The following is a 23,694-nucleotide window of genomic DNA, read 5'->3' on the forward strand; positions in this document are numbered from 1 at the left end:
AGGTAGGCATCTTAGATGTTTTTAGTAACTTCCAGATACTAATTGAGTTCGAGACTTCATCTTGGACTTAAAAAATGAAGGGGACAAAGCACCCCTCAAAATCATTATTTGATTATGAATGTGCTATAGTTAGTGACAGCTTATTGAAGGTTTTAGCAATTCATATCATTTGCAATTGTCTTGGAATGGAAAATAAATTTAACCTGTTGATTTAAAAAACAAAACAAAACTGGAGAATTAGATAGCCAAGAAGCTTGCCCAGTTAACAAGAAATATTAATTTTAAATACAGGTAACCCTCAATTTACGACCACAATTGAGCCCAAAATGTATCCTGCTAAGTGAGAATTTGTTAAGTGAGTTTTACTCCATTTTACAACCTTTCTTGCCACAGTTGTTCAGTGAGTCATTGCAGTTGTTAAATTAGTAACACCCTTGTTAAGTGAATCTGGCTTTCCCATTGACTTTGCTAGTCAGAAAATCACAAAAGGTGATCACATGATCCCGGACATTGAAACCATCATAAATATGAACCATCTGTCAAGTATTCAAATTAAATCACATATAATGGAGATGCTGCAGCGGTCATAAGTGTGTAAAATGATCATAAGTCACTTTTTTCAGTGCTGTTATAACTTCGAATGGTCATTAGATGAACTATTGTAAGTTGAGGACTATCTGTATCTTGATTTTTTTCCTTTCTAAAAACTTTTGTTCATGCTTATTAATAAGCTTGATGGTTCCTGAAGCATAAGCCAAACATTTTCACACCTTGATTCACCAAAGTTTCATTGTATTATTATCTGCTATGACAGCAAAGTGTTTTCCAGTGTTGTGTCCAGGTTGGAAGGGCTTAGCAGACATGCTAAAGGCAAATATGGAATGCTGATTCTGGCATTGTTATTTATATATATTGATCCCTCTTTCCAGATTGGAATTGATTTATCATAATCCCAATATACCAAAAAGGAAATAAGGAGCAAACTAACATTAGCTTGCTAAGCCTGTTGAACAAGGGTACAGTTGGCACCAACGTGGCAAACTCAAGACAGGATGGTACAGCATAACATCCTGATGGAAAAACAAGCTGGTTTCAGAAAAGGATAGTTAGTACTTTATACTTCCTTCTCCTTCATCTTCAAACTGAAAAAAATAACAGTCATCCACATGGAATCTTTTACATTGTCTCTTACTGCTTGAAAGGCAGACTTTGATTCAATCCCTAAAGCTAGGTTCTGCGGAATTTTTTTTCACTTTTTGTTGCAGAGGATGAAACAATACAAAGGCACTGTAACTGTGTTGCTCTAGTACTTCTCCATTGTGGGTGGAGACAGCAGCCAGTGTGGGTAGTACTCACCCAATCAGCTTGAAGGACTGAGTCTGACAATAAGCTTAAATCCCGCCCTTGCTGCCGGGCAGACCAGCTTTTGACTCAGTCCTTCAATTGGACGGGCATGTGGGTCCTTAGCTCTGTGTTTATTTCTACCTGTGTATTCATTCTGCGGTTTGAATTTCTGGTGTTTAACTCAGATTTCCTTGACTACGAATTTCTTCTTCTTCATTAACCTTTTTGGCTGACTTCGGACTGTCTGACTTCATTGTGAGTGTTATGATTCGGTTTGGATCTTTCCCCAGTTGCTGGCTGTTCCTGGTGGCTGGGGGCGCTTTCCCTGCCTGCCTCCTCTGTGGAGGGCGGTTTTTCTCAGCTGCAGGGCTTGTTCTTACGACGGTGGGCTTGCCAAGCCTCCTTTTAGCTCGTTGTCACTCAGCGCGTTTCTAGTTCCCGATCTAACAGTTTACGTGGTATTTCGTGCTTTTGGAGCGGCGGCAGCCATTTTAAAGTGACTTTCGCGCCGGAGTGCTATTTCAGCTGCATTTGGACACTTCTACTGGAAAGCAAGCCTGCTTAAATTTATCTGTCAACGAGTCTGGGTCGGATTCTCCATTGAACTACTCCTTCGTCGGCCCTCCTTGCAGCCGCTTATTCTTCTGACTGTCAGTGACATGCACCGCTTTGCCACATTTGATAGTGAAGCTTCGCGCTCCTTTATTGCCTTCCAGAGGCCTTTGGAACCTTTTTCCTGGGAGCGGCTTGGGCTTCCTCATTGCTATAAACAGCCCTCCCTTGTGAGGGGAGTTTTCGCACTCCCGTTTGGAGTGGGGTGGACTTTTGGAGTGCCTCCTTCCTGTACTCCTTGGCAGTCGCCATTTTATTGGCTCGCCCCTGTGCATCGGCAGCCATTTTGTGGAGTCCTTGCGCTCACGTTTTATATTGGAGGTTTCTTCCTATCTCCAGTGGCTTCTGATTGGTGGAGTTCTCTGCGCTCCCATTATTGCCTGACCTCTTTATCACTGGACTTACTCTGTTTGCCTGTTACGGAGGTCTAATAGCCGCCCTGATGCCAAAAGCCGTGGCAAAGTCCAAGCATGGCTGGAGGGCCGGTGCTCATGATTCTGGTCAATCAGACACCTTGTCTGCTACCCAGCCACTTGCCCGGGAGGTCTCCAGGGAGCCATCCCCGGCTTTGCATTCATCACGCTCCCACCATAAGTCCCATGGCCATAGTGTTGTTTCTTCAAAGGCGGAGAAATGGAGGGACAAGGTCCTAACCAAACTCTGTGCCGAGGCTAGCGCTAACCTTGTCTCAACGGATCCCCATGCTCCAGTTGTTGTTGGAGATTTGGTCCCTGCGACTGTTCCTCGCCCGGTTACGCCTGACCAGTTGTCACTTCAGGACTGTCCCGTGGCTATTTCAACTGCTGACTTGTGGGGTTCAGGCTCTTCACCTCATCCTGAACCTTCCGGTCCGGTGGCTGTTCAGGACTCTACCACCATGCCGCCTCCGGTCATCCCTCTGCCTGCAGCTGTGACTTGTCAACTCCTTCTAGAACAACTCCAACAGCTTATTGAGGCCGCGGTGCAAAAGACCCTGGCTGCAGGGCTTCACCCTCCTAGTCGACATGATTCGGCGTGGTCAGCCTCTTCGGTCTCTCCGGAGCGGGAGGTCCAGGAGTGTGCTCAGTCGGCCTGGGCACCCGACTCTCCTACTTGCTCTCACTCGAGCCATCCATCGGTTCTGACAGAAGCTGAGTACAGCGATTCCAGTTTGTCAGAGGATGAGAATCTTCCACCGGATCAACCGGCTTTTACCGGCTTCTTCCCGCAGTCACTGTTTAAGTCTTTACTTTTCAAGGCCGTTAATACAGCCCGTTTGTCGACATCTAACGCTGATCCGGTGCCTGCTTCTTCTTCTGGCGGCTTGGACCCTATGTTTGCAGAACCTTCGAGACCGGTTACTTCAATTCCTACCCCTCCTCTCTTCTTGGATGTGGTGAAAAGACAGTGGTCTTCTCCGGGGTCTGTGCCACTCCCTTCCTCTAATGACCATAAGAACTTTCACATGGCCAAGGAGCTAGATTCTCTTCTTCAAATCCTTTCTGTGGACGTTCCCGTGGCTGCATTGTTGCCCAACGCCAATATTCCGGGGGATCCGGATGAGGGCCTTTGGCCTGACGAGCGGTGATCAGATTTGGTTCCTCAAAGGGCACACCAAAGCTCCACTTGGGCAATCAGAGCGGCAACCATGGCATCCTTCTTCAACCATACCACCCTCTTATGGTTGCAGCAGCTGCAAGACAGGTTACCCCCGGAGGACTCGCGAGCCAGGCAGGACCTAAGCAAAATTGTGGCAGCCTTACAATTTTCCACTCTGAATGTCGCTCGATTTGCCTCCAAGGCTCTGGCTTCCACCGTTACGGTTCGCCGTTTAGTCTGGCTCCGCTACTGGCAGACAGACACCAGGCATAAGTGGCGTCTGGCCTCTGTTCCTTTTGGGGGGTCCTGCTTGTTTGGTGACGCTTTAGAACCTTTCCTTACTGAGACAGGGACAAGAAGGTGTCGGCAGCGGTGTATCGTAGGGGGGATTCTCGCTTCTCACCGTATGGTCCTCGTTCCCAATTTCGAGGTGCTGACACCAGGGGGTCGTCTTCATTCTCTTCCCCTCGACCGTTTAATAATTTTGGCAGGCAACGGGGTTCTCAGGATAGGTCTCTCCGGGGCAAGTCCTTTGTTTCCAAATGGCCCTTTCGAGGGGGAGGAGGTCGTTCCTACCGGTGCCGTCACTAATTGCATCTCCGGCCCTCCTATTGGCGGCAGATTGACCCTCTTCGCCGCCGCTTGGGAGAAGTCCACTTCAGACAAATGGGTCCTGGCCACCTTACAGTCTGAGTTGACCATTGAATTTGTTCCCCCCCCCCGGAGCACCTTTGTTTGCTGCCCGCTTTCTCGTAATTCTGAAAAGAGAGCGCATATGGATGCTGCGGTTCAGCATCTCCTTACGATCAGGGCTATCCAACTTGTTCCTCCCGATGAAACAGGGACGGGATTCTATTCCCGGGTTTTTCTGGTGCCTAAGTCCTCGGGGGGGTGGGGGTGGAGACCCATTCTGGACCTAAAACGATTAAATCGGTATGTCGTGTACCGTAAATTTAAGATACAATCTTTGAAATCTATCCTTGATGGTGTTAGGAGGGGCAATCTCCTCTCTTCGATAGATCTTACAGAGGCCTATTTGCACATTCCTATTCTCCCTTCCCATAGACGGTATTTACAATTTTGTTACGGGGGTATCCACTATCAATACAGGGCTTTGCCCTTTGGCCTTTCCTCCGCCCCCCGTACCTTTACAAAGGTGTTGGCGGCTCTGGCCGCTTCCCTCAGGGTCCGTTCTGTTAGACTCCTTTGTTACTTAGATGACATTCTTGTCTTGTTTTCTTCCACTCGATATTCTCGATGTTCAGCTCGATGTTCAGCTCACTCTGGAGATGTTGGCTTCCCATGGTTTTTCGGTCAATCTGGAGAAGAGCAACTTGGTTTCTTCTACCTCCCTGATCCATTTAGAGGCCCTGATTGATTCAGTTCAGGGTAGGGTTTTTCTATCCCCTGAACACCAAGATAACTTACGAGATTTGGTGTCTAGAATTGAGGGGTGTCGGCGGTTTTCCCTTACGTTCTTTCTCAACTTTTGGGAAAGATGATATCGGCCATAGCCATTGTTCCCTGGGCTCAGCTTCACGCCCGGGAGCTTCAATGGTTTCTATTACCTTTAGAGAAGGCGGGCAGAGGCACGTCAACCAGGCCGATCCCAGTTCCCTCCTCAGTTCGCAGATCCCTCCGGTGGTGGCGGTCCCTGGCCCTGTCGGTGGGCTGTCTCTTCCTTGAGCCCCAGAGGGTGGTGGTGACATCGGACGCCAGCCTTCGAGGCTGGGGTGCCCACTGCCAGGGTCAGCTGGCGCAAGGAACGTGGACCGAATTGGAGGCTCATCATCCAATCATTTGCTTGGAGTTGCAAGCAGTCTTTCTCGCCCTCAGGGCGTTTCGCCATCTTGCATCCGGGGCTCATGTCCTTATGCTAACAGACAATGTTACGGCCAAGGCGCACTTGAACAAGTTAGGGGGTACCAGGTCGAAGTCCCTGCTGTCTGTGGCCATGAAATTGGGCCTCTGGGCGGTACGCCACCTCGGATCCCTTCGAGCGAAGCACGTATCCGGGGTCACCAATACTCAGGCGGACTGGCTGAGCCGGCAGCAAGTTGACAATGCGGAGTGGCGTCTTCATCCATGGATCTTCCAAGAGCTGGTCCTTCGGTTCGGCACTCCGGTTGCAGACCTTTTTGCAACACACTCAAATGCCCAACTGCCCCGCTTCTTCGCCCGGTTTCCGGAATCTCACTCAGAGGCCACTGACGCCCTTCAAGCTCCTTGGCCGGAGGGCCTCTTGTACATTTTTCCTCCGACGTCTCTGCTTCCCAGGGTCATCTGCAAGATCCTGGATGAACGGGCGGAGGTTGTCCTCTTGGCTCCTCACTGGCCCCGCAGGGCATGGTTTGCGGACTCGGTCTCCCTCTCGGTCGCTCCCTCCTGGCGCATTCCTCTTGAAGTGGACGCTCTTACACAGGGTCCTTTGAGCCATCCGGATCTTCCTTGGCTCAGTCTGACCGCTTGGAGGTTGAGCGGCTCTCTTTGAGAGGTGCAAACATACCGGGCGACGTTATTCGGACAATCCAGGCCTCACGTCGCCCTTCAACAGACCGAATCTATTTTGCTACCTGGCGGGCCTTCTGCTCATGGTGTGGTCAAATGGGTGTGCCTGTTCTCCAGCCTTCTGTTGTGGATATCCTGGTGTTCCTCCAGCGAGGTCTCTCTGACGGGCTGTTGCCTAACATCTTGCGTCGCCAGGTGGCGACTATTTCCTCTGCTTATCTGCGGGTCTCTCTCGTCTTTGACACAGCATCCATTGATTCATCGCTTTCTCCGAGGCGCCACGAACCTGTCTCGGTCCTGCACTGTTATCCTACCTGGTATCTTCCGTTGGTTTTGGAATCACTTATGGGGCCTCCATATGAGCCCCTGCAGACGACATCTCTTTGGTTGCTGTCTTGTAAGGTTGCCTTCTTGGTGGTCATAACCTCTGCTCGCCGCATTTCGGAGGTGGCTGCCCTGTCCACCCATGCCGATCTCTGTGTGTTCCATGCGGATCGCGTGGTCCTCCGTTTGGATCCTACCTTCGTGCCAAAGGTCAACTCGGTTTTCCACCACTCACAAGAGCTCATTCTCCCGAACTTCTGTCCACGACCGTCTCATCCTCGTCAGCGACGTTGGCACACTTTGGACGTCAGGCGAGCACTACGAGTCTATCTTAAGAGGAATGCTATCTTACGACAATCGGAGGCGTTGTTTGTCTCTTTCCTCCCCATCTCCTTAGGTCACAAGCTGTCGTCTTCTACCATAGGCTGCTGAATCTGGCAGATGATCACTTCGGCCTATGATTTCCATTCTCTTCTGTGACCTTGCTGTGTGACTGCACATTCCACCCGCAGCGCGGCTACGTCGGCGGCCTGGGCTACTCAGGCCCCATTGCTGGAGATCTGTCGGGCGGCTACATGTACTTCGCTAGCACCGTTTATATGCCACTATAAACTGGACAAATTTGCTTCGGGAGAGGCTGTGTTTGGGCGGCAGGTGTTGCAGTGGGTCGTTTCTAGGGAGGATGTTTCGGACCAGCCTGGTCCTCCCCAGATTTCGGGACAGTGAACTTGGGTATGTCCCACACTGGCTGCTGTCTCCACCCACAATGGAGAAGGGGCGTTGGTCCTACCTGAGACGCTCCTTCTTGTTGGGTGGAGACAGCAGCCCGACCCTCCCTATGCCAGTCTGGTCTTCTTCTTTTTCCGCTCTTTGACTTTCTGACTCTTCTCCCACATGCCGAGTCTGTCTCTTTCAGTTCTTCGCCAAAAGCTGGTCTGCCCAGCAACAAGGGCGGGATTTAAATTTATTGACAGACTCAGTCCTTCAAGCTGATTGAGTGAGTACTACCCACACTGACTGCTGTCTCCACCTAACAAGAAGGAGCGTCTCAGGTAGGACCAACGCCCCTTCAGGTGTTTTTTTTAAACAACATTCACAAATAGGCAAAGCAAGCTGCTTCTGACAAATCTTAAATTTCTTCCTTATTAAGTAATAGATTTGGTTTTACTCATCTATATTCCAATGTAGCAACTTTCTTGGTAACACAGAGTAGATCTGAGATAATTTTTGTGATCTGCTAGTAATTAATAAGTACTAATCTACTAGTCATCTTTCCTAAAAGGCTTATTATTCCTGCCACTCTTAAAAAAATGAATGTCTTTAGCATTAATCAAATTGAGTTCTTTAAATATTTAGAGATGTTATTCTAAGCCTTATTGATCTGGAATCCGCAGAAGAGAGACATCACCGCTAGGACTGATAAACTTTCAATATAATTTTTTATTTTGCTAATGGTGATAACCAATAATCATATCCCAGCTGCAGTAGAAATTTTCAGACTTCAGGTCATCGTCCACCTGTTAGATGGTATAGAGATTGTGAGTGGATTCTGTAGAGCTGGTTTAGTTCAACTTTGAGAGTTTTTGTGGAAATGCCCCCTTGTACATCCCATTTTCTACCAATACTAGTATTGGACCTAATTTCTGTAAAGGCCAGCATGTAGTGAAGTGATGTTCCAGTGCCTGGAGGCTGTACGGATCTGGATGGGGAGGAACAGGCTCAAGCTCAACCCTTCGAAGACTGAGTGGCTGTAGTTCCCGGCATCCCGATATAGTCAGTTGACTCCATCACTGACTATTGGGGGCGAATCTTTGGCCCCCACAGAGAGGGCTCGCAATCTGGGAGTCCTCCTGGATACGCAGCTGTTCTTGGAGGAACATCTGATGGCTGTAACCAGGGGGACCTTTTGTCAGGTTCGCCTGATTCGCCAGTTGCGGCCCTTTCTTGATCGGGATTCCCTGTGCACAGTCACTCATGCCCTCGTAACCTCTCGCCTTGACTACTGCAACACTCTCTACATGGGGCTCCCCTTGAAGAGCACCCGGAGGCTCCAACTGGTCCAGAACGCAGCAGCGCGGGTAGTGACGGGAGCAGCATGGCGCTCCCATGTAACACCGCTCCTGCGGGAGCTGCACTGGCTCCCGGTGGTCTTCCGGGTGCGCTTCAAGGTGTTGGTTATCACCTTTAAAGCGCTCCATGGCATAGGGCCTAGCTATCTTCGAGACCGCCTGCTGCCACCGACGACCTCCCATTGACCCGTGCGCTCCCACAGAGAGGGCCTCCTCGGGGTGCCATCAGCCAGATAGTGCAGGCTGGTGACCCCCAGGGGGAGGGCCTTCTCTGTGGGGGCACCTACCCTCTGGAATCAGTTGCCCCCAGAGATAAGGAGAATCCATGACCTCAGTGCCTTCCGCCGTGCCCTTAAAACCTTCTTTTTCCAGCAAGCCGGGCTGGCCTAATTTTTTTAAGTGTTTTTAATTGTTTTGTTTATCGTTTTTAATTAACGGGGCCAAATTTATATATATATTTTTAACTGTATTTTAATATTTGTATTTGATGTTTTTATTTGGCTGTTCACCGCCCTGAGTCCTCAGGGAGAAGGGCGGTATACAAATAAAAAAATAAAAAATAAAAATAAAAATAAAAAATAAATAAATGTAACTTTGCCATTTGAAATCAAATTGCTGGATGCTGGGGATGGTGATTTCCATATAGTAAGACTTTTGTGCTGTCATAGAAGCCAGTCATATTCTTTGATATATCATCTGCCATTGACCCCATTGTCTTGGTTGGCATGGTCCTGAGAAAGCCTGGCCTGAATTGAAACAATGGGTGCTACCATAGATACTGATATCCAGCATGAAATAAAATCTTACTTCTCTGGTAAATGTGCTTTTTGGAGAGATCATTCTTCCCTGTCAAGTGTTTATCAAGCAATCTGTGCCCATCCTGTAGAACAGCTTTCACTCTCACCATTACAATGTTTTCCCACCTTCACTATAAGAAGGAAAATTAAATCACAATGTTGCACTAGAAAAAAATAGTCTTTCCTTTACTTCTGCACACATTCTCTGTGATGTGGCAAGTTTACCAAATAATGCTTTTCTTAGGTGACTTGCACACCCTTTGAAAGGATAATACTTTCCTCCTCCTAGCTTGTAAGTACTGGATATCTGCGCTCACTGAATTTGTTGCATTTACAATTCCTTTAACATGTGCAATTGTTTAGCAATTACGGTAACTGATATATTGTAATTTAAGCCTCTGTTGTAACTTACTATATCCACACTAGCTTTTTTCAATTTTCTAGTGCATTTTTTAACTTTAACAAACAAATAAAGTTTTTTTTCATTGTTTTGAAGGAATAATTCAGAATGATAGGCATGTGCTAGGGCAAAGTTTTACAGAATGCTGGTTGTTAATTATTTTCACTATGTTCTGAGCAATTATTTTTTTTCTTTAAAATTTCAGTTCAATTTTGTTGGAAGAATTCTTGGGCCTAGAGGGCTAACAGCTAAACAACTTGAAGCTGAAACAGGATGTAAGATAATGGTCCGAGGCAAAGGGTCCATGAGAGACAAGAAGAAGGTAAGTTCATTAAAAATACAGCAATAGATTGTCAGGAAAACTTTCACAGATGGCAGAATTTCCAATATAATTAACTGATTAAACTAATAAAATACTCCACAGTTTACTATGTTACTAAATTGTGCAATACTTTGGAAAAAAAGTTCTTTGCTTTATCCAAATAGTTTGTACATACATATGTTATGTGTCCTGAAGGAAATCTTGAGGCTTTGCTTATTTACAGAGGATGTGTGTGTCTGTTGGTGGAATGTTTACTGGGATTGTGCATCAGCTGCGCCCTTACTTGGACCAAGATGCCCTACGCACCGTTACTCATGCGCTGGTCACCTCCCGTCTTGACTACTGCAACGCTCTCTACCTAGGGCTGCCCTTGAAAACCACTCAAAGGCTTCAACTGGTGCAGAATGCGGCCGTGCGGGTTGTGATGGGAGTATCCCGACACTCCCATGTTACACCCCTCCTGCGCAACCTGCATTGGCTACCGGTTGCCCTTCGGGTGAGGTTCAAGGTGCTGGTTATCACCTATAAAGCCCTTCATGGCCTAGGTCTGGGATACTTGTTGGACCCCCTGCAGCCAGCAACAATCTCCAATCGCCCGGTGCGTTCCCAGAGACAGGGCCTCTTCAGGGTGCCGTCGGCCAGACAGTGTTGGCTGGCGACCCCCAGGGGGAGAGCTTTCTCTGTGGGCACACCCACCCTTTGGAACCAACTTCCTTTGGAGCTCCGGTTGGCCTCTGACCTTCGCTCGTTCCGCCGTGATTTGAAGGACTGATGGGGGGGGGGTTCTTAATAGTTTTAAATTGATTTTAAACTCTTTTAATTTGGACTTTTAATTTCATATTGTTTTAATGTGCAATTGTGCATTTTATTGTTGTGAGCCGCCCTGAGTCTATTGGAGATAGGGCAGCATATAAATCGCATTAAATTTAAACTTAAACTTAAATTCTGTAACATATATCTGTACCCCTCCAAATGTGAAGGGAATTAAATTTAACGTTAAAAAAGAATTAAATGCAATTTTATTTTCAAGAATAGAGTAGCAACTATATTTTTTTTAAAAAAATGGAAAATCTGCCTATTACATCTGCCTATTTCAAGCCCTAATATATAAACTGACTGGACTAAGAAATAGCTGTTAACAATCACGGTTAACTATGATTGTTAACCATGACTGATTTTAATGCTTGAGGTTTGTAATCTTGGCCCCTCTGTTATACGTTTATGATTGAGATGTTCATTGCAAAAATCCTAAAGACAATATCTTATTTAGAAAAAGACTTCTCTCCTATAATACATCACTCATTTCATGGTTATAACCCTTCACTGAAAAGCAGATGAGATCTTCTGGTTGGTTCTTTATATAAAAGAGTTGCTATATTTTGAGAGTTTGATATGAAACATAGATTGCTTTTTATTTATTTATTTATTTTATTTTATTTTATTTCTATACCGCCCTTCTCCTGCGGGACTCAGGGCGGTGTACAGCCAAGATAAAACATTGCATATAAAATTTAAAAACAATTTAAAAACAATTAAATAATTTCGGCTCAAGATATTAAAAACCATCCAATTAAAACCAAATTCAATTAAAACTGAGAGGATGGGATCAAGCCAGTCCGGCTAGATGGAATAGGTGTGTTTTCAGGGCCCGACGAAAAGTCCGGAGGTCTGATATCATGTGTATCTCAGGGGGTAGGTCATTCCAGAGGGCGGGTGCTGCAACAGAGAAGGCTCTCCCCCTGGGGGTCGCCAGCCGACACTGTCTGGCCGACGGCACCCTGAGGAGGCCCTCTCTGTGCGAGCGAGTAATCTTAAGACTACTAATTTAATTTTTATATCAGAACTTTAAGGCAATAGTATTTAGTTTTCACTTTATAAGAATATATGTATAAATATACAAAAGTATTCAAAATAAAAATTTACATTTACAGAGTTCTTCTCCATTGTGGTGTAGATAGCTTCCAGGAATGGGTTAACTCCTTCTGCTAGCTGATTGGACTGAGTCTGCCAAAGTTGTGATGACACGCCTCCTCTGCTTGTGTCCCCCAGCTTTTTGACTCAGTCTCAGCTAAGGACGGATGTGTTTAGAGTTGATCCTTTGATTCCTGGATTCATCCTCACCACAGGGACTGGTTGGAGAAAGGCATTTTGGCTGGCTCCTGGTCTCGACTGGTGGAGCTGCTGGTCTTTTCCCAGTGTGACAAGCTTTTAGCTCAAGCCCGCTGAAGTCCGCAGATCGGCAGTCAGATTGCAAAGAGGCAATTCTGACAGGGGTAAGCGTGAACGAGTTTGCTCAAACGCCACTTCCCTGGGGCTTGGCAAGGGAGGATATTTCCCGCCCTTATGTCTTGCAGCCATTGGAAGCACAGCCTGAACCATTTGACAGGTTGCCTTCTCAGGCATGGTCTCCAGATGGCGCTGGAGAGCAGCCTTCTCTTCCAGGCTGTAATTTACTTGGCAACAGTGGCTTCCTGAGAGCAGAGAATTCCTTCCAGAGAGACAACCTTCAGCCCCACAGCTGCAGGGCTACATCCAAGGGGCAGCCAAGAGCCTCAAATTCCAACCAATATGGGTATTTTAATCTCTGAGGCAATTAAGCAGGAAAAGTATCTGGCCTAATGCAAAGCCAAAGAGCTGCTTTGGTGCAGTCGGAATTTCCCATGCATACTGGTCATCAACAGGTGACCCATGTTTCAGGGGATTTGTTAGCCCCCAGGAGACATACTCCCCAACGTCTTCCGAGTAGAGTCATTCCTCACTCTCAGAGAAAGAGGTTCAAAAAGACCTAGAACTATCTGAGGACGAGGGCCTACGACAAGAGCAACCAACCCTTGCTGGCCTCTTTTGCCCATCATTATTCAAGTCTCTGCTTTATAAAGCAAAGAATACTGCACGCCTGGGAACGAATCTGACTGTCTGGCCTCATGATCAGACACTCCTACAGATTCGCTTTTTTCGGAACCAGTCACAGAAACGGAAGTGATTCCTTGCACCTAGGCTGGTTCTTGATGTGGTGCAGAGGCAATGGGCCATTCAAAGGCAAGGGCAAATCCCAGCAGTCTGGATAAGAGGTTTTACGACACGGGCCCTGACCTTACCAAGGCGCTTCAAATGCCAGTGGTGGATGCCCCAGTAGCAGCATTAGCAGCACCTTCTGCCATGGCAGGTACTCTGGAGGACGCCTTCCAGGCTGAGTATAAAAGGGCCGAGCAGTTGCTAAGAAAGGCCCATCAGGCAGCCACGTGGGTTATCAAAGAATCCATGGCCACCTCTTTTTTCAACAGGGCCTCCCTGCTCTGGCTGCGACATCTGCAGGAGAGAATCCCCGCAGGGGACATAAGATCCCGTCAAGACATAAACAAATTGATGGCTGCGGTTGAATTTTCTGCAGATGCCAGGCTTAGCACAGTGAGGTTTGCATCTAAGACCATCGCCTCATCAGTGGCAACCTGACGCCTCCTGTGGCTCCGCCAGTGGCAGGCTGACGCCAGGCATAAGTGGAGACTAGGCTCCGCCCCGTTCATAGGGGACAAGTTGTTGGGAGACTCCTTGGATCCTATCCTAACCGAGTCCAGAAACAAACATAAGATCCTGCCATCCCTATCCTGGCAAGCGGATTCCTGCCCGCCGCCTTATTTTTGCGGCTCATCCTTTTGGGGGCCAGACACCGGATTTGGATTTTCATGTCCCCAGCAGCAGTACTTTCTGGGGCAGGAACAATATCAGGACAGGTCGGGTAGGAACAAGCAGCAGTTCCCCCCCAAAAGGTCCTTTCAGGTTTTTTTTAAAACTGTTTCAAATAATGAAATATTTTTCTCCTCTTTTGTGGTGAATTTAGGCCATTAACATTCCAAGTCAGAAATCTAGTTGCCATTCTTGGCCCCCTGAAGCTTTTGGAGAATCTGCTGGAAATCTCCATGCGTTTTGCTTTTTGGCCTTGCTCCTCCCACTGCTTCTGTTTTGGTAGTTTCTTGAATCATCTGAAGTTGCTGCACTCTTAATTCTTCTTGACGCTTGGCTGCCGCTCGGGTCTGTCTTTGATCTTTAGGTTCTTCTATCTCCAAGACTTGAACAGTAGTTGAAAGTTGTATTAAATCTTCTTGAGTAATCAAAGCTCCCCTTTGGGCCTGTGTCAACAATTCTTCCTTCTCCCCCTTTCTTGCCCCCTCTGTTTCCGTCTTCCTTCTAGCTTCTGGGGACTGTGGGCATCCAGCCTTTAGTACATTGGTGTAAAAATCTCTTGCCTTCCACACTGAGTTAAGACGATATCTCTCTCCTGAATAGTTCACCACTAGTCCAGCTGGAACCTCCCATCTATACTGTATCTGACAGTTTCTCAGTTCTTCCACCAGAAAGGCATAATCCCTTCTGGCTCTCAACATTTTGGGGGGGATTCCTTTCAGTATTAAAACCTCCTGCCCCTGCACTTGAAGTTTATTTTTAAAGGTGACTTGTAGCATTTCATTACGTATTCTCCTTGTTGTAAAATAAAATGTTTCTTGGTAGATGTTTCTGTCTGGCAACCCATGAATTGACACAGTAAATTTTGTCAATTTGCCATTCAAGATTTGCCTTTTGATCTCCCATTATCTGTGCAAATGCTTCTGAAAAAATCTCTCAAATTCTCTTGCTTATTTTCTTTGAGGCCTCTTATTCTCAAAGCAAATTCCATATCTCTATATTGTATCATTATCACATCGGCCTCAGCTCTTTCCATCTTATTCTGGACATCTCCCATTTTATTTTCCAAATTCTCATTGGACTGCTTAATTTCTTCCACTTTTTCATCTATTGCCTCAATATGGCCTGCCAGACCTTGGACTGCCATGATAATATCTTCTCTAATTTCCTGATTTTGTTTTTGAATGAACTCTTTAATTTGGGCCGTCTCCTCAGCAACTTCTTGAATTTTATCCTCAAAGTAATTTTTTTTCTATTACAGAGGCTTGTGTTTTAAGGGCTATTACAAGTGTTAATATTGGTGGTTCCATTGGAACAGAGAGAGATTGCAATTTGGACGTTTGAGCTGGTGAGCTCCCAGCACTTTTAGGGACAATAGTCTTTATTTGTTTTGAAACCATTTTTAGTTTCCAATTTAAATGTATTCAGCAACCAGAACAACAAATCCACCAAATCCAGAAATTTCCAGACTTTAAATGATATCAATCCTTTTTTTTAAAAAAAACACTACTATAGTCTTTTTAACCTTTAATCTTCTTTCTTTCCAAACAAAACCTCTAATTTTAGACCGGGACTGCCAGCGCTAAACGAAACTTTCCTTTTTAACTTTCACTTTCATGCCCCATTAAAGCTCCATCGCCATCTTGGTTTCACTTTCTCCCCTTAGTAAATCAGAAGGAAGTAATACACATTTGGAGTTAAAGTTTAGTACTTGCAAACCTGATCTCTCCTGAGTTTGCTCAGTCTGCTTCCGAATGATGTTTTATTCCAAGCGTTGTTTGCAGGGGTGGTCGCGGTGTCTTCTGCCTAAAGCAGAAACGTCCCGGATCCGGAGCTCTGTCGGGCTTCCAGGGAGCTCTCACCCTTCGAGCCCCAGAATTGTTCCTGGGGCTTCTTGGGGAGCTCTACCTGCACCCGTCTGCTCTCTTCCTCCCCTTTTCCTGGGGAGAAAGTTTTCAAGCCGCTAGACAGCTGATTTGCATTGTTCTAGCGGCTTTACTCGATCGCGGGGCTGGCGCTCACAAAAGGAGTGTCTTAGGTGCCTACGGTGCCACCGGAAGTCCCACATTGTTTACCGATGGTTCAAGATGCAGTCCCTCCAGTCCATTCTAGAGAGCGTCAGAGAGGGCAACTTCCTCACGTCCATAGACCTGATGGAAGCATACCTGCATGTGCCCATTTTGCCATCACACCCGCAGTTTCTCCGCTTCTATCATGCAGGAAGACACTACTAATACAGGGCTCTGCCATTCAGCCTGTCACACACACACACACACACACACACACACACACACACACACACAGGCATTTTCCAAGTTTCTTGCAGCATTGGTGGCACTCTGGTCTAGTGTTACCTGAATGATATCCAACATGTAAAGTTGCCTTTCTGATGGCTATTACATCGGCCAGACGGGTTTCTGAACTGGCGGCCTTCTCTGTGAGGAAGGACCTGTGTGTGTTCCACCCTGATAGGGTAGTTTTGCGGTTGGACGCCCTCCTTTGTTCCCAAGGTGAACACCTGGTTCCATAGGGAACAGGAACTGATATTGCCTAACTTCTGCCCTGATCCAGCCCACGCCCTGGAGAAGAGGTGGTACACCTTGGATGTTAGGAGGGCCCTCTACATATTTGTTAAAAGGAGTTCCTCCCTAAGGAGAACAGAATCCCTGTTTGTCTCATTCTAGCCTGCCACACTGGGTAACAGGGTCTCCCCTTCAACTGTGGGACAGTGGATTACGGCGTGCATCACTAAGGCATACGAACTCCAGGCCCTTCTGTTGCCTCGACGAGTAACTGCCCACTCTACCAGGAGTGCGCCATGACTGCGGCATGGGCGACATGGGCCTCTATAGAGAAGGTCTGTCGGGCGACGACATGGTCCTCTCCATCCCCTTTCATTGAACATTATAAACTGGACGTCTTCACTTTGGCTGAAGCATCCTTTGGCAGGTGAGTCCTCCAGGGGGTCCACTCTGGTTTGGGGACTTTGGACCAGACTGCGGCCCATCCGTAGGACAAACCAGTTTTGGTATGTCCCATTCCTGAATGCTATCTCCACCACAATGGAGAATGGGCATTGGTCTTACCTGATACACTCCTTCTCGTTAGGTGGAGATAGCATCCTGCCCCACCCTGGAGACTGTCTGGTCCTGGGTCCGAGAGGGGGCCCTGATACACGAACGGCACATCAGTCTGCCACTACGCCTTCGCCAAAAAGCTGGGAGAGAGAAGCAGGAGGCATGTCATCACAACTTTGGCAGACTCAGTCCAATCAGCTAGCAGAAGGAGTTAACCCATTCCTGGATGCTATCTCCACCCAACAAGAAGGAGCGTATCAGATAAGACCAACGCCTCTTCTGATTACTATGTGAAATATAAAAAGCAAGGCTAAGATATAATTTAGAAGATAGCTAATTTTTAGTTTGACTATATTTTTATATACCATATTTTCCGGCGTATAAGACGACTGGGCATATAAGACGACCTCTGACTTTTCCTGTTAAAATATAGGGTTTGGGCTATACTCGCTGTATAAGACTATCCCTCTTCCAATGCACACCAAATAAAAATTAAAAAACATCAACTGGCTCACCCACAATGTAAAAGCAGCTGTGCTAGACCCAAAATGGCTCCTGCAACAAGCAGGAACCTCACGCAGCCACAAAAAGCCCAAAAATACCAACTTTCACACTTTACACACACACAACACAACACAACTGGCTCACCCACAATATAAAAGCAGCTGTGCTAGACCCAAAATGGCCCCTGCAACAAGCAGGAACCTCACACAGCCCCAAAAAGCCCCAAAAACCAACTTTCACACTTTACACGCACAAAATTCCACATACAGCTTTGTGAGATTTTGTGTGTTGTGTAGTTAGAGTGAAACACTACAGAAACACACTAAATCTCAGAAAGCTGCACAAATATTATTTTAATTTTATTTTTATATGAAAGCTAAATTTAAAACTTCCTAAACTTTAAATGGCTAGGTCTAAAAAAGAACAACTAAAAAAAACCCCAATTAACTATTTTTTTAAAGCTCCCAAAGCGGAAAAAAACTTACCCAATAGAACAGGGGTCTCCAGCCTTGGCAACTTTAAGACTTGTAGACTTCAATTCTCAGAATTCCTCAGCCAGCTTTGCTTTGCTGGCTGAGGAATTCTGGGAGTTGAAGTCCACAACTCTCTGCCTGCTTGATTGCAGGCAGGGAGTTGCTTGCTGATGGAATGGATTCAGGCAAGCAAAGCAAGGCAAGTGTTGCGACTAGCAGCTAAGGTAAGCAAGCTGGAGGGGGAAAACTTTTTTCCTTTTACATAGCTCTGGTGATCCAAGCTGAGTTGCCTGATTAGCAGGCAACTCAGCTGGGATCGTCAGAGCTTGGATCGCCAGAGCCATGTAAAAGGAAAAAAGTTTTTTTCTTTTACATGGCTCTGGCGATTCCAGCTGAGTTGCCTGATTAGCAGGCAAAGCTGGGATCGTCAGAGCTTGGATCGCCAGAGCCATTTAAGGCTCGTCAGAGCCTTTCGGGCTGGTCTGCCTGGTTACAGGAGAATGACACCCGGCGTATAAGACGACCCCTGACTTTTGAGAAGATTTTCATGTGTTAAAAAATTGTCTTATATGCCAGAAAATACGGTACTAAAGTGAAAAACGATTGTACTGTAGCACTAAATATGAGCTCAGATCCTCCTCATCTTCCTCCCCCACTTCTTCCAATTAATGTTTTCCAATAAACTTTGTATTTTCTCTACCATTTCTTCAGTGCCCAAAAAGCATAATTTTATGTGGTGGTAGCATCAGCAAATAATATCTAAGCTTAGAAACATACATCTAACATAGAGACCTTAGGTTGCTTGAATGGAAAGAGTATCAACTACTAAGGAATAACAACACTGGGAAGCAAGAAGACATCCTGGAAGATGGCACAAGTGTATTGGTGTCATTACAAGTTGGTGAAGTCATGAGCAATTCAGTTTCACTTTGGGAGGCTTATTTTCTGATCAGCATCAAGATATAGTTACATTCTCTTTGTATGTATATATGATACATATATACTAGAACTGTTGTGCTACAGGAATATTAGCTTCTCTCTGGGTTGTTTATGTCTTAAGACCTTGAGTGAAATTAAACCATGTCTGTCTATTTCATTATAGCCTTGAATATTAAGGTTCACTGAGCGAGTGAATATATGGAAATTTGATAGCATTCTCTAGCAATATAGTTCTGTTACTGATTGTATAGAAAGAGATGCTATGTAAACTTAAACATAAATTTTAAATTACTTTCTCTTGCTCTATAATGCTGTCTTTTACTAAATTTGTAAAAATTTTATTTACTAGAATAATAAAAGTAATTTGTTGAAATTTTAGATCTATAATTTAATTATAATAAAATCAGTTACGAGGTTCTTTTTGAAAACACAACCCATTTTTATTACCAGATGTTGTTAATGTATGTCTTAAGTGGTAATTACATTGTATTCAGTTTAAAGAATTTGAAAAAAAAACACCCTTCAAATTTGTATAGCCATCCATCTTACCAAAAGCTACTCGGGGCAGCGCACAACAATTAGTGTTCCCTCCTAAATACTTCACAATGACTTCCACCCCTTCACTTAAGCCTTACTTAATCTTCAGATCTATAAATCATTAATTCATTTTATTTCTTCTTTCAGCAAAAAATCAATATAAAGTTCTAGTCGTTCAAAAAAAAGTTTTTGTTCTCCGACCGATCAGGTCAGTTTCTCCATTTCTGCAAATTTTGACATAATTACAGTCCATTCCTGTACTGTGGGAATTTCATTATTCTAACATCATTGTACATCTTATTTAGGTAATCCAATGTTCCATTTTATAGACATTTTCTCTTAAATTATGACAACGTAAGTTACTATCAGTTTAGTAATAGCAATAGCAGTAGCACTTACATACCGCTCCATTGTACTTTACAGCACTCTCTGAATGATTTACAATGTCAGCATATTACCCCCAACAATCTGGGCCCTCACTTTACTGACCTCAGAAGGATGGAAGGTTGAGTCACAGGCTTGCACCAGTCAGGATAGAATCCTGGCTATGGGCAGAGTTAGCCTGCAATACTGCATTCTAACCACTGCACCACCACTTTTATCTACATTTTCTGTCAAGTACTCCTCTCTATGAAGTATGTTGCTTTATTTTAAATTTTATATTTGCCATTTCAGATACTTGGTGTTCAGTGGTGTTCTGGCATCCAGCCTCCTTGTATACAACTAAATTTAGATCCAGTTCATAATAACTTGTGAATATTGTGTATTTTCTTAATAGTATGATATTTAAAATAAGACATCTGGCAGATTTATGGGAGACATTTATCTTCTGAGAGGTCTCTATATGCAGAAGAAAAAGAATAGGATTGATTGCACACAGTCTAAAATTTCAAAGCGCTTCTAGATCATTTGCATGCCTAATTACTGTGCATTCAAAATTAAGTGAACTATAGCTGCTTGGAACTGGAAAATGAAAAGCAATCTTTTATGGAGAAAATATCACATTTGCATGTTTGCCTTTCTATATTTTAGAATTAGAGTTTTTTCCGCTTGTGCAATAATAGTGTCTAAAAATAAGCTTCTGTATTCAATGAGTGAATGGGGTCCTGAAACATCAGCTTTGCTTTGATGTAGCACAGCAAAGTGATGCTGAGAAAAACTTAGCAGTGATGTGCATTTTGGTGATAAAGGACTATGTCAGAATAGTAATTAATTACCTGCTTTGCTTGATATGGAAAACAGTGGTCCATACTCACCTTCCTAATCCTCAGGAGTATTCTGTTCAAATGTTTCTATTAGTGAAGGATATCAATACACATTTGAGTTTGCTTAGATTTTACTTCTTGATATTTTGCCTAAAGTATGTGGGAAAGTAGTGAAAAGAACAGTTTACATATGTATATAAGGAAATCGGCTAACTTAATTGAAGAACAGCTCAGTAATTATGTTATTAACTTACAAGGTTTTGCTCTACAGGTAGTCCTTGAGTTACGAATATAATGGAGCCTGCCCATTCCATTCATAACCCAAGGATTAGTGGGAGTGAATCTCGTACCTTGAATGAGATTCACTTCCTCCTTTTGCCCACACATTCACTAATCAAATGCAATGCTCGTTAAGTGCACATGAAGTATTTCAGGGTGGGAAAGGCCATGGGGGGGAGGGCTACTGATGGAGCAGGCCACCTGCCTAAGACCGCCCAAGACGTCCCCGGCCCACTGAAATACCTCATGCTCCCCAAATTGCTTTTCCCTCTGCAACCTGGGTAACTTACCTTGTGAAGATCTAGAAAGCAGTCTCCTCTCCAGCTTTGTGCACCCCTCCAAAGCTCCATCAGATAATCTTTATAGTAGTCATATAAGGCAGGCTAATGTTTTTCTATATGTAGGCATGCTTTTGTGATAAAGTGGCACACTACTAGATAAGTATCTGTTAAAGGGAAATATAATTATAATGAACTCAGTTGAGTATAGCAAGAATGGGCTATTGAAATGAGCAGGATGTATTAGTGCGTTCGGAAGATGCTGAGGTTTGCAAAAAAAAAAAAAAAGAGGCCTAAGATGATTGTCATTTTTTCCCTGCCCCCAAATGAAGTTTTCACCCAAAGAGGGTGAAAATTTAGGTGCGTTTTATATACTGAATGTAGCCCTGTCCACCCACTGGCCCCTATCTTTTGGCCTCTGCCTCGCAGCAGTTACTTCCTTGCAAGCAAACAGCAAGAAAAAACAGCTCCTTTCAGCTTCAGCACAGGCTAATTAGCACAAGTTGATTGGATCGGTCTCTGACTCTTAGCTGATTTGCTCTCAGCTGTTTTGCGCAGGGCTCTGCTGCTTGCTGCAAAGAGGTAAATTGCTGGAGCAGGTTTTTTTTTTCATTGTGCTAATCAAGCTATGCTGAAAACGAAAATGAAAGTAAAGCAGACTGTTTGCTGCAACGAAGCAAAATTGCTCAAAGGCAGAGAAGGAAGGTTTCTTTTTCTTCTTTTCCTCACCAAAAAAGGTAGGTGTGTCTTATACTCCGATGCGTCTTATACTCTGAAAAATACGGTATGTCATGATAGCAGTACAAAGTGAGAAAATCCTTAGATCTCAAATTATTCTTTTGTCTTTCTTACTCAGTTAAATCTCTAAAAAGTTTTATGTTGAATTCTCCCTATTAGCAATAGAAAGTGCTTTTTGGCCATTTGATGATAATTATTAGGGTTTTCAGAAATACAAAATGCACAATGAAGCATATAAGCACACACACTCATATATGGTTCTAATATTGTCCAGTAATCTGACTTTTTGCAATTAAGGTTAACCAATTAAATATGATCTTTCATTTTTCTAGGAAGAACAAAACAGAGGCAAGCCCAATTGGGAACATCTGAATGAAGATTTGCATGTATTAATCACTGTGGAAGATGCTCAAAATAGAGCAGAAATCAAATTGAAGAGGGCTGTGGAGGAAGTAAAAAAATTATTAGTACCTGCAGTAAGTAATATTATTGACATATTGATGTTTGATATGTGTTCCTTAAGGTTATATTATCTTCCATGTGGAATTACATTGTATATAGTGAAAGAAAATACGTTCAAGTAAAGTATTTTTCATCTAAAGCATTGTTGGTATATGATGCACTGTAATGTAAAAATAAGATTGAATGTAGGATATCAATTTCTTTTTCAAAAGCAACTTTCTCTGATTTGAAAAGAGTAATATATAACTAGTGCATACTTAGAAGATATATAAATAGATTTATAGGAGAAATAGGAATATTTCAGATAATTTTTACTATTGTCTGGAGAGCAGTATGAGGCAATAATTCATTTAAATAAAGCATCCCATCTTTGTAGTAAGTGACTTTTAAAATTATAAGACTCAGTTAACTTGTGGAATTTTCAGAAACAGTTTATAATAAGCATGGCATGACTCTTGTACACTCTGTAGTAGTAACTCTGCAATCTATCTATTCTATTCAAGTGGGTAGAAAGAGGGTGCATGAGATCTCACGAGGTTATACAGTACTATTGACTGTCGCCATAATTTTGAGATTTGATTTCATAATACACTGAGGCAGCATTTTTCTTGTTATAAAATTGTTCTGCTGAACATAGATATCTATCAGAGAAATGTATCAAAGAAATCAGTGTATTAGCTGTAGTTCATTTACTATATAAGATCATAGCTTTTTATATCATTTATGTTTCATAAAAGACCATTTTGGAGATGGGATATTTCATTCCAAGTATGTGCATGAACAGGATGTTTGGTTATATAAATTTTATATGTATTTATAAAGAAAGAAACATGCAAAGAAAGAAAACTAATGTAAAAATACAAATACAAAAATACAAACACAAATTCTGTTTATTTAATATAGAAGGAATACAGAAAGAAAAGTTTCTTAGAAACCTATATAAAGTTGGAATATTTTTCATACAAACTCAGAGGGATTTTTTCTAAAATTATATGTTGTATCTTAATAGTTGTTATTAACTATAATAAAATTATCAGGAAGATATAAATATATCTTTGTTATACCTCTGAATTAAATTAAATTCTGATGAATGCTAGTAGAATGATACAACTCTATTTAAAATCAGTTCTGAATAGTCTTGCTTGGTTTCAGTCATTGAGAACAATTGAAACTGCATGTAAAGATGCAATTTTAGTAAAAATCGAAAGCCAATGGCCGAAGAGACCCTAAATTCCAATCTTCCCTTAGTCATGAAAACTAGCTAGGTGACTTTTAGACAGCTATACTGTCTCAATCCTACCCATCTTAAATAGTGCTTGTTATGGAGAAAATGGAGGAATATGAAGTATCAGTGGCAGGTTTCTACTGGTTCGCTCTGGTTTGGGCAAACCGGTAGTGGCGGTGGCAGGAGGCTCCACCCACCTGCCCGGATGTCATCACGGACACTCTGCACATGCGCAGAAGGTTCTGCGCATGCACAGAAGCGCCACAAGTGAAGTGAGCGCGCACACACACACACACACACGCTCCCAATTCCTAACCGGTAGCGAAGGTAAGTGGAACCCAC

General features: G+C 44.0%; 1 protein-coding gene across 7 annotated transcripts in view; it reads left to right on the forward strand.

Annotated features, from left to right (window-relative positions):
• QKI (QKI, KH domain containing RNA binding) overlaps positions 1-23,694 on the forward strand; it is a 146,974-nt gene that overhangs the window by 65,506 nt on the left and 57,774 nt on the right. For all 7 annotated transcript variants that reach the window (XM_034428501.3, XM_034428500.3, XM_034428502.3 and 4 more), the window contains exons 3-4: positions 9,838-9,954; positions 21,998-22,141. In XM_034428501.3, coding sequence (XP_034284392.1) covers positions 9,838-9,954; positions 21,998-22,141 — 261 coding nt within the window. The remainder of the gene's footprint in view (positions 1-9,837; positions 9,955-21,997; positions 22,142-23,694) is intronic.

Source organism: Pantherophis guttatus, chromosome 1 (assembly GCF_059756535.1).
Source record: "Pantherophis guttatus breed Tessera chromosome 1, ASM5975653v1, whole genome shotgun sequence".
NCBI classification, from domain to species: domain Eukaryota; kingdom Metazoa; phylum Chordata; class Lepidosauria; order Squamata; family Colubridae; genus Pantherophis; species Pantherophis guttatus.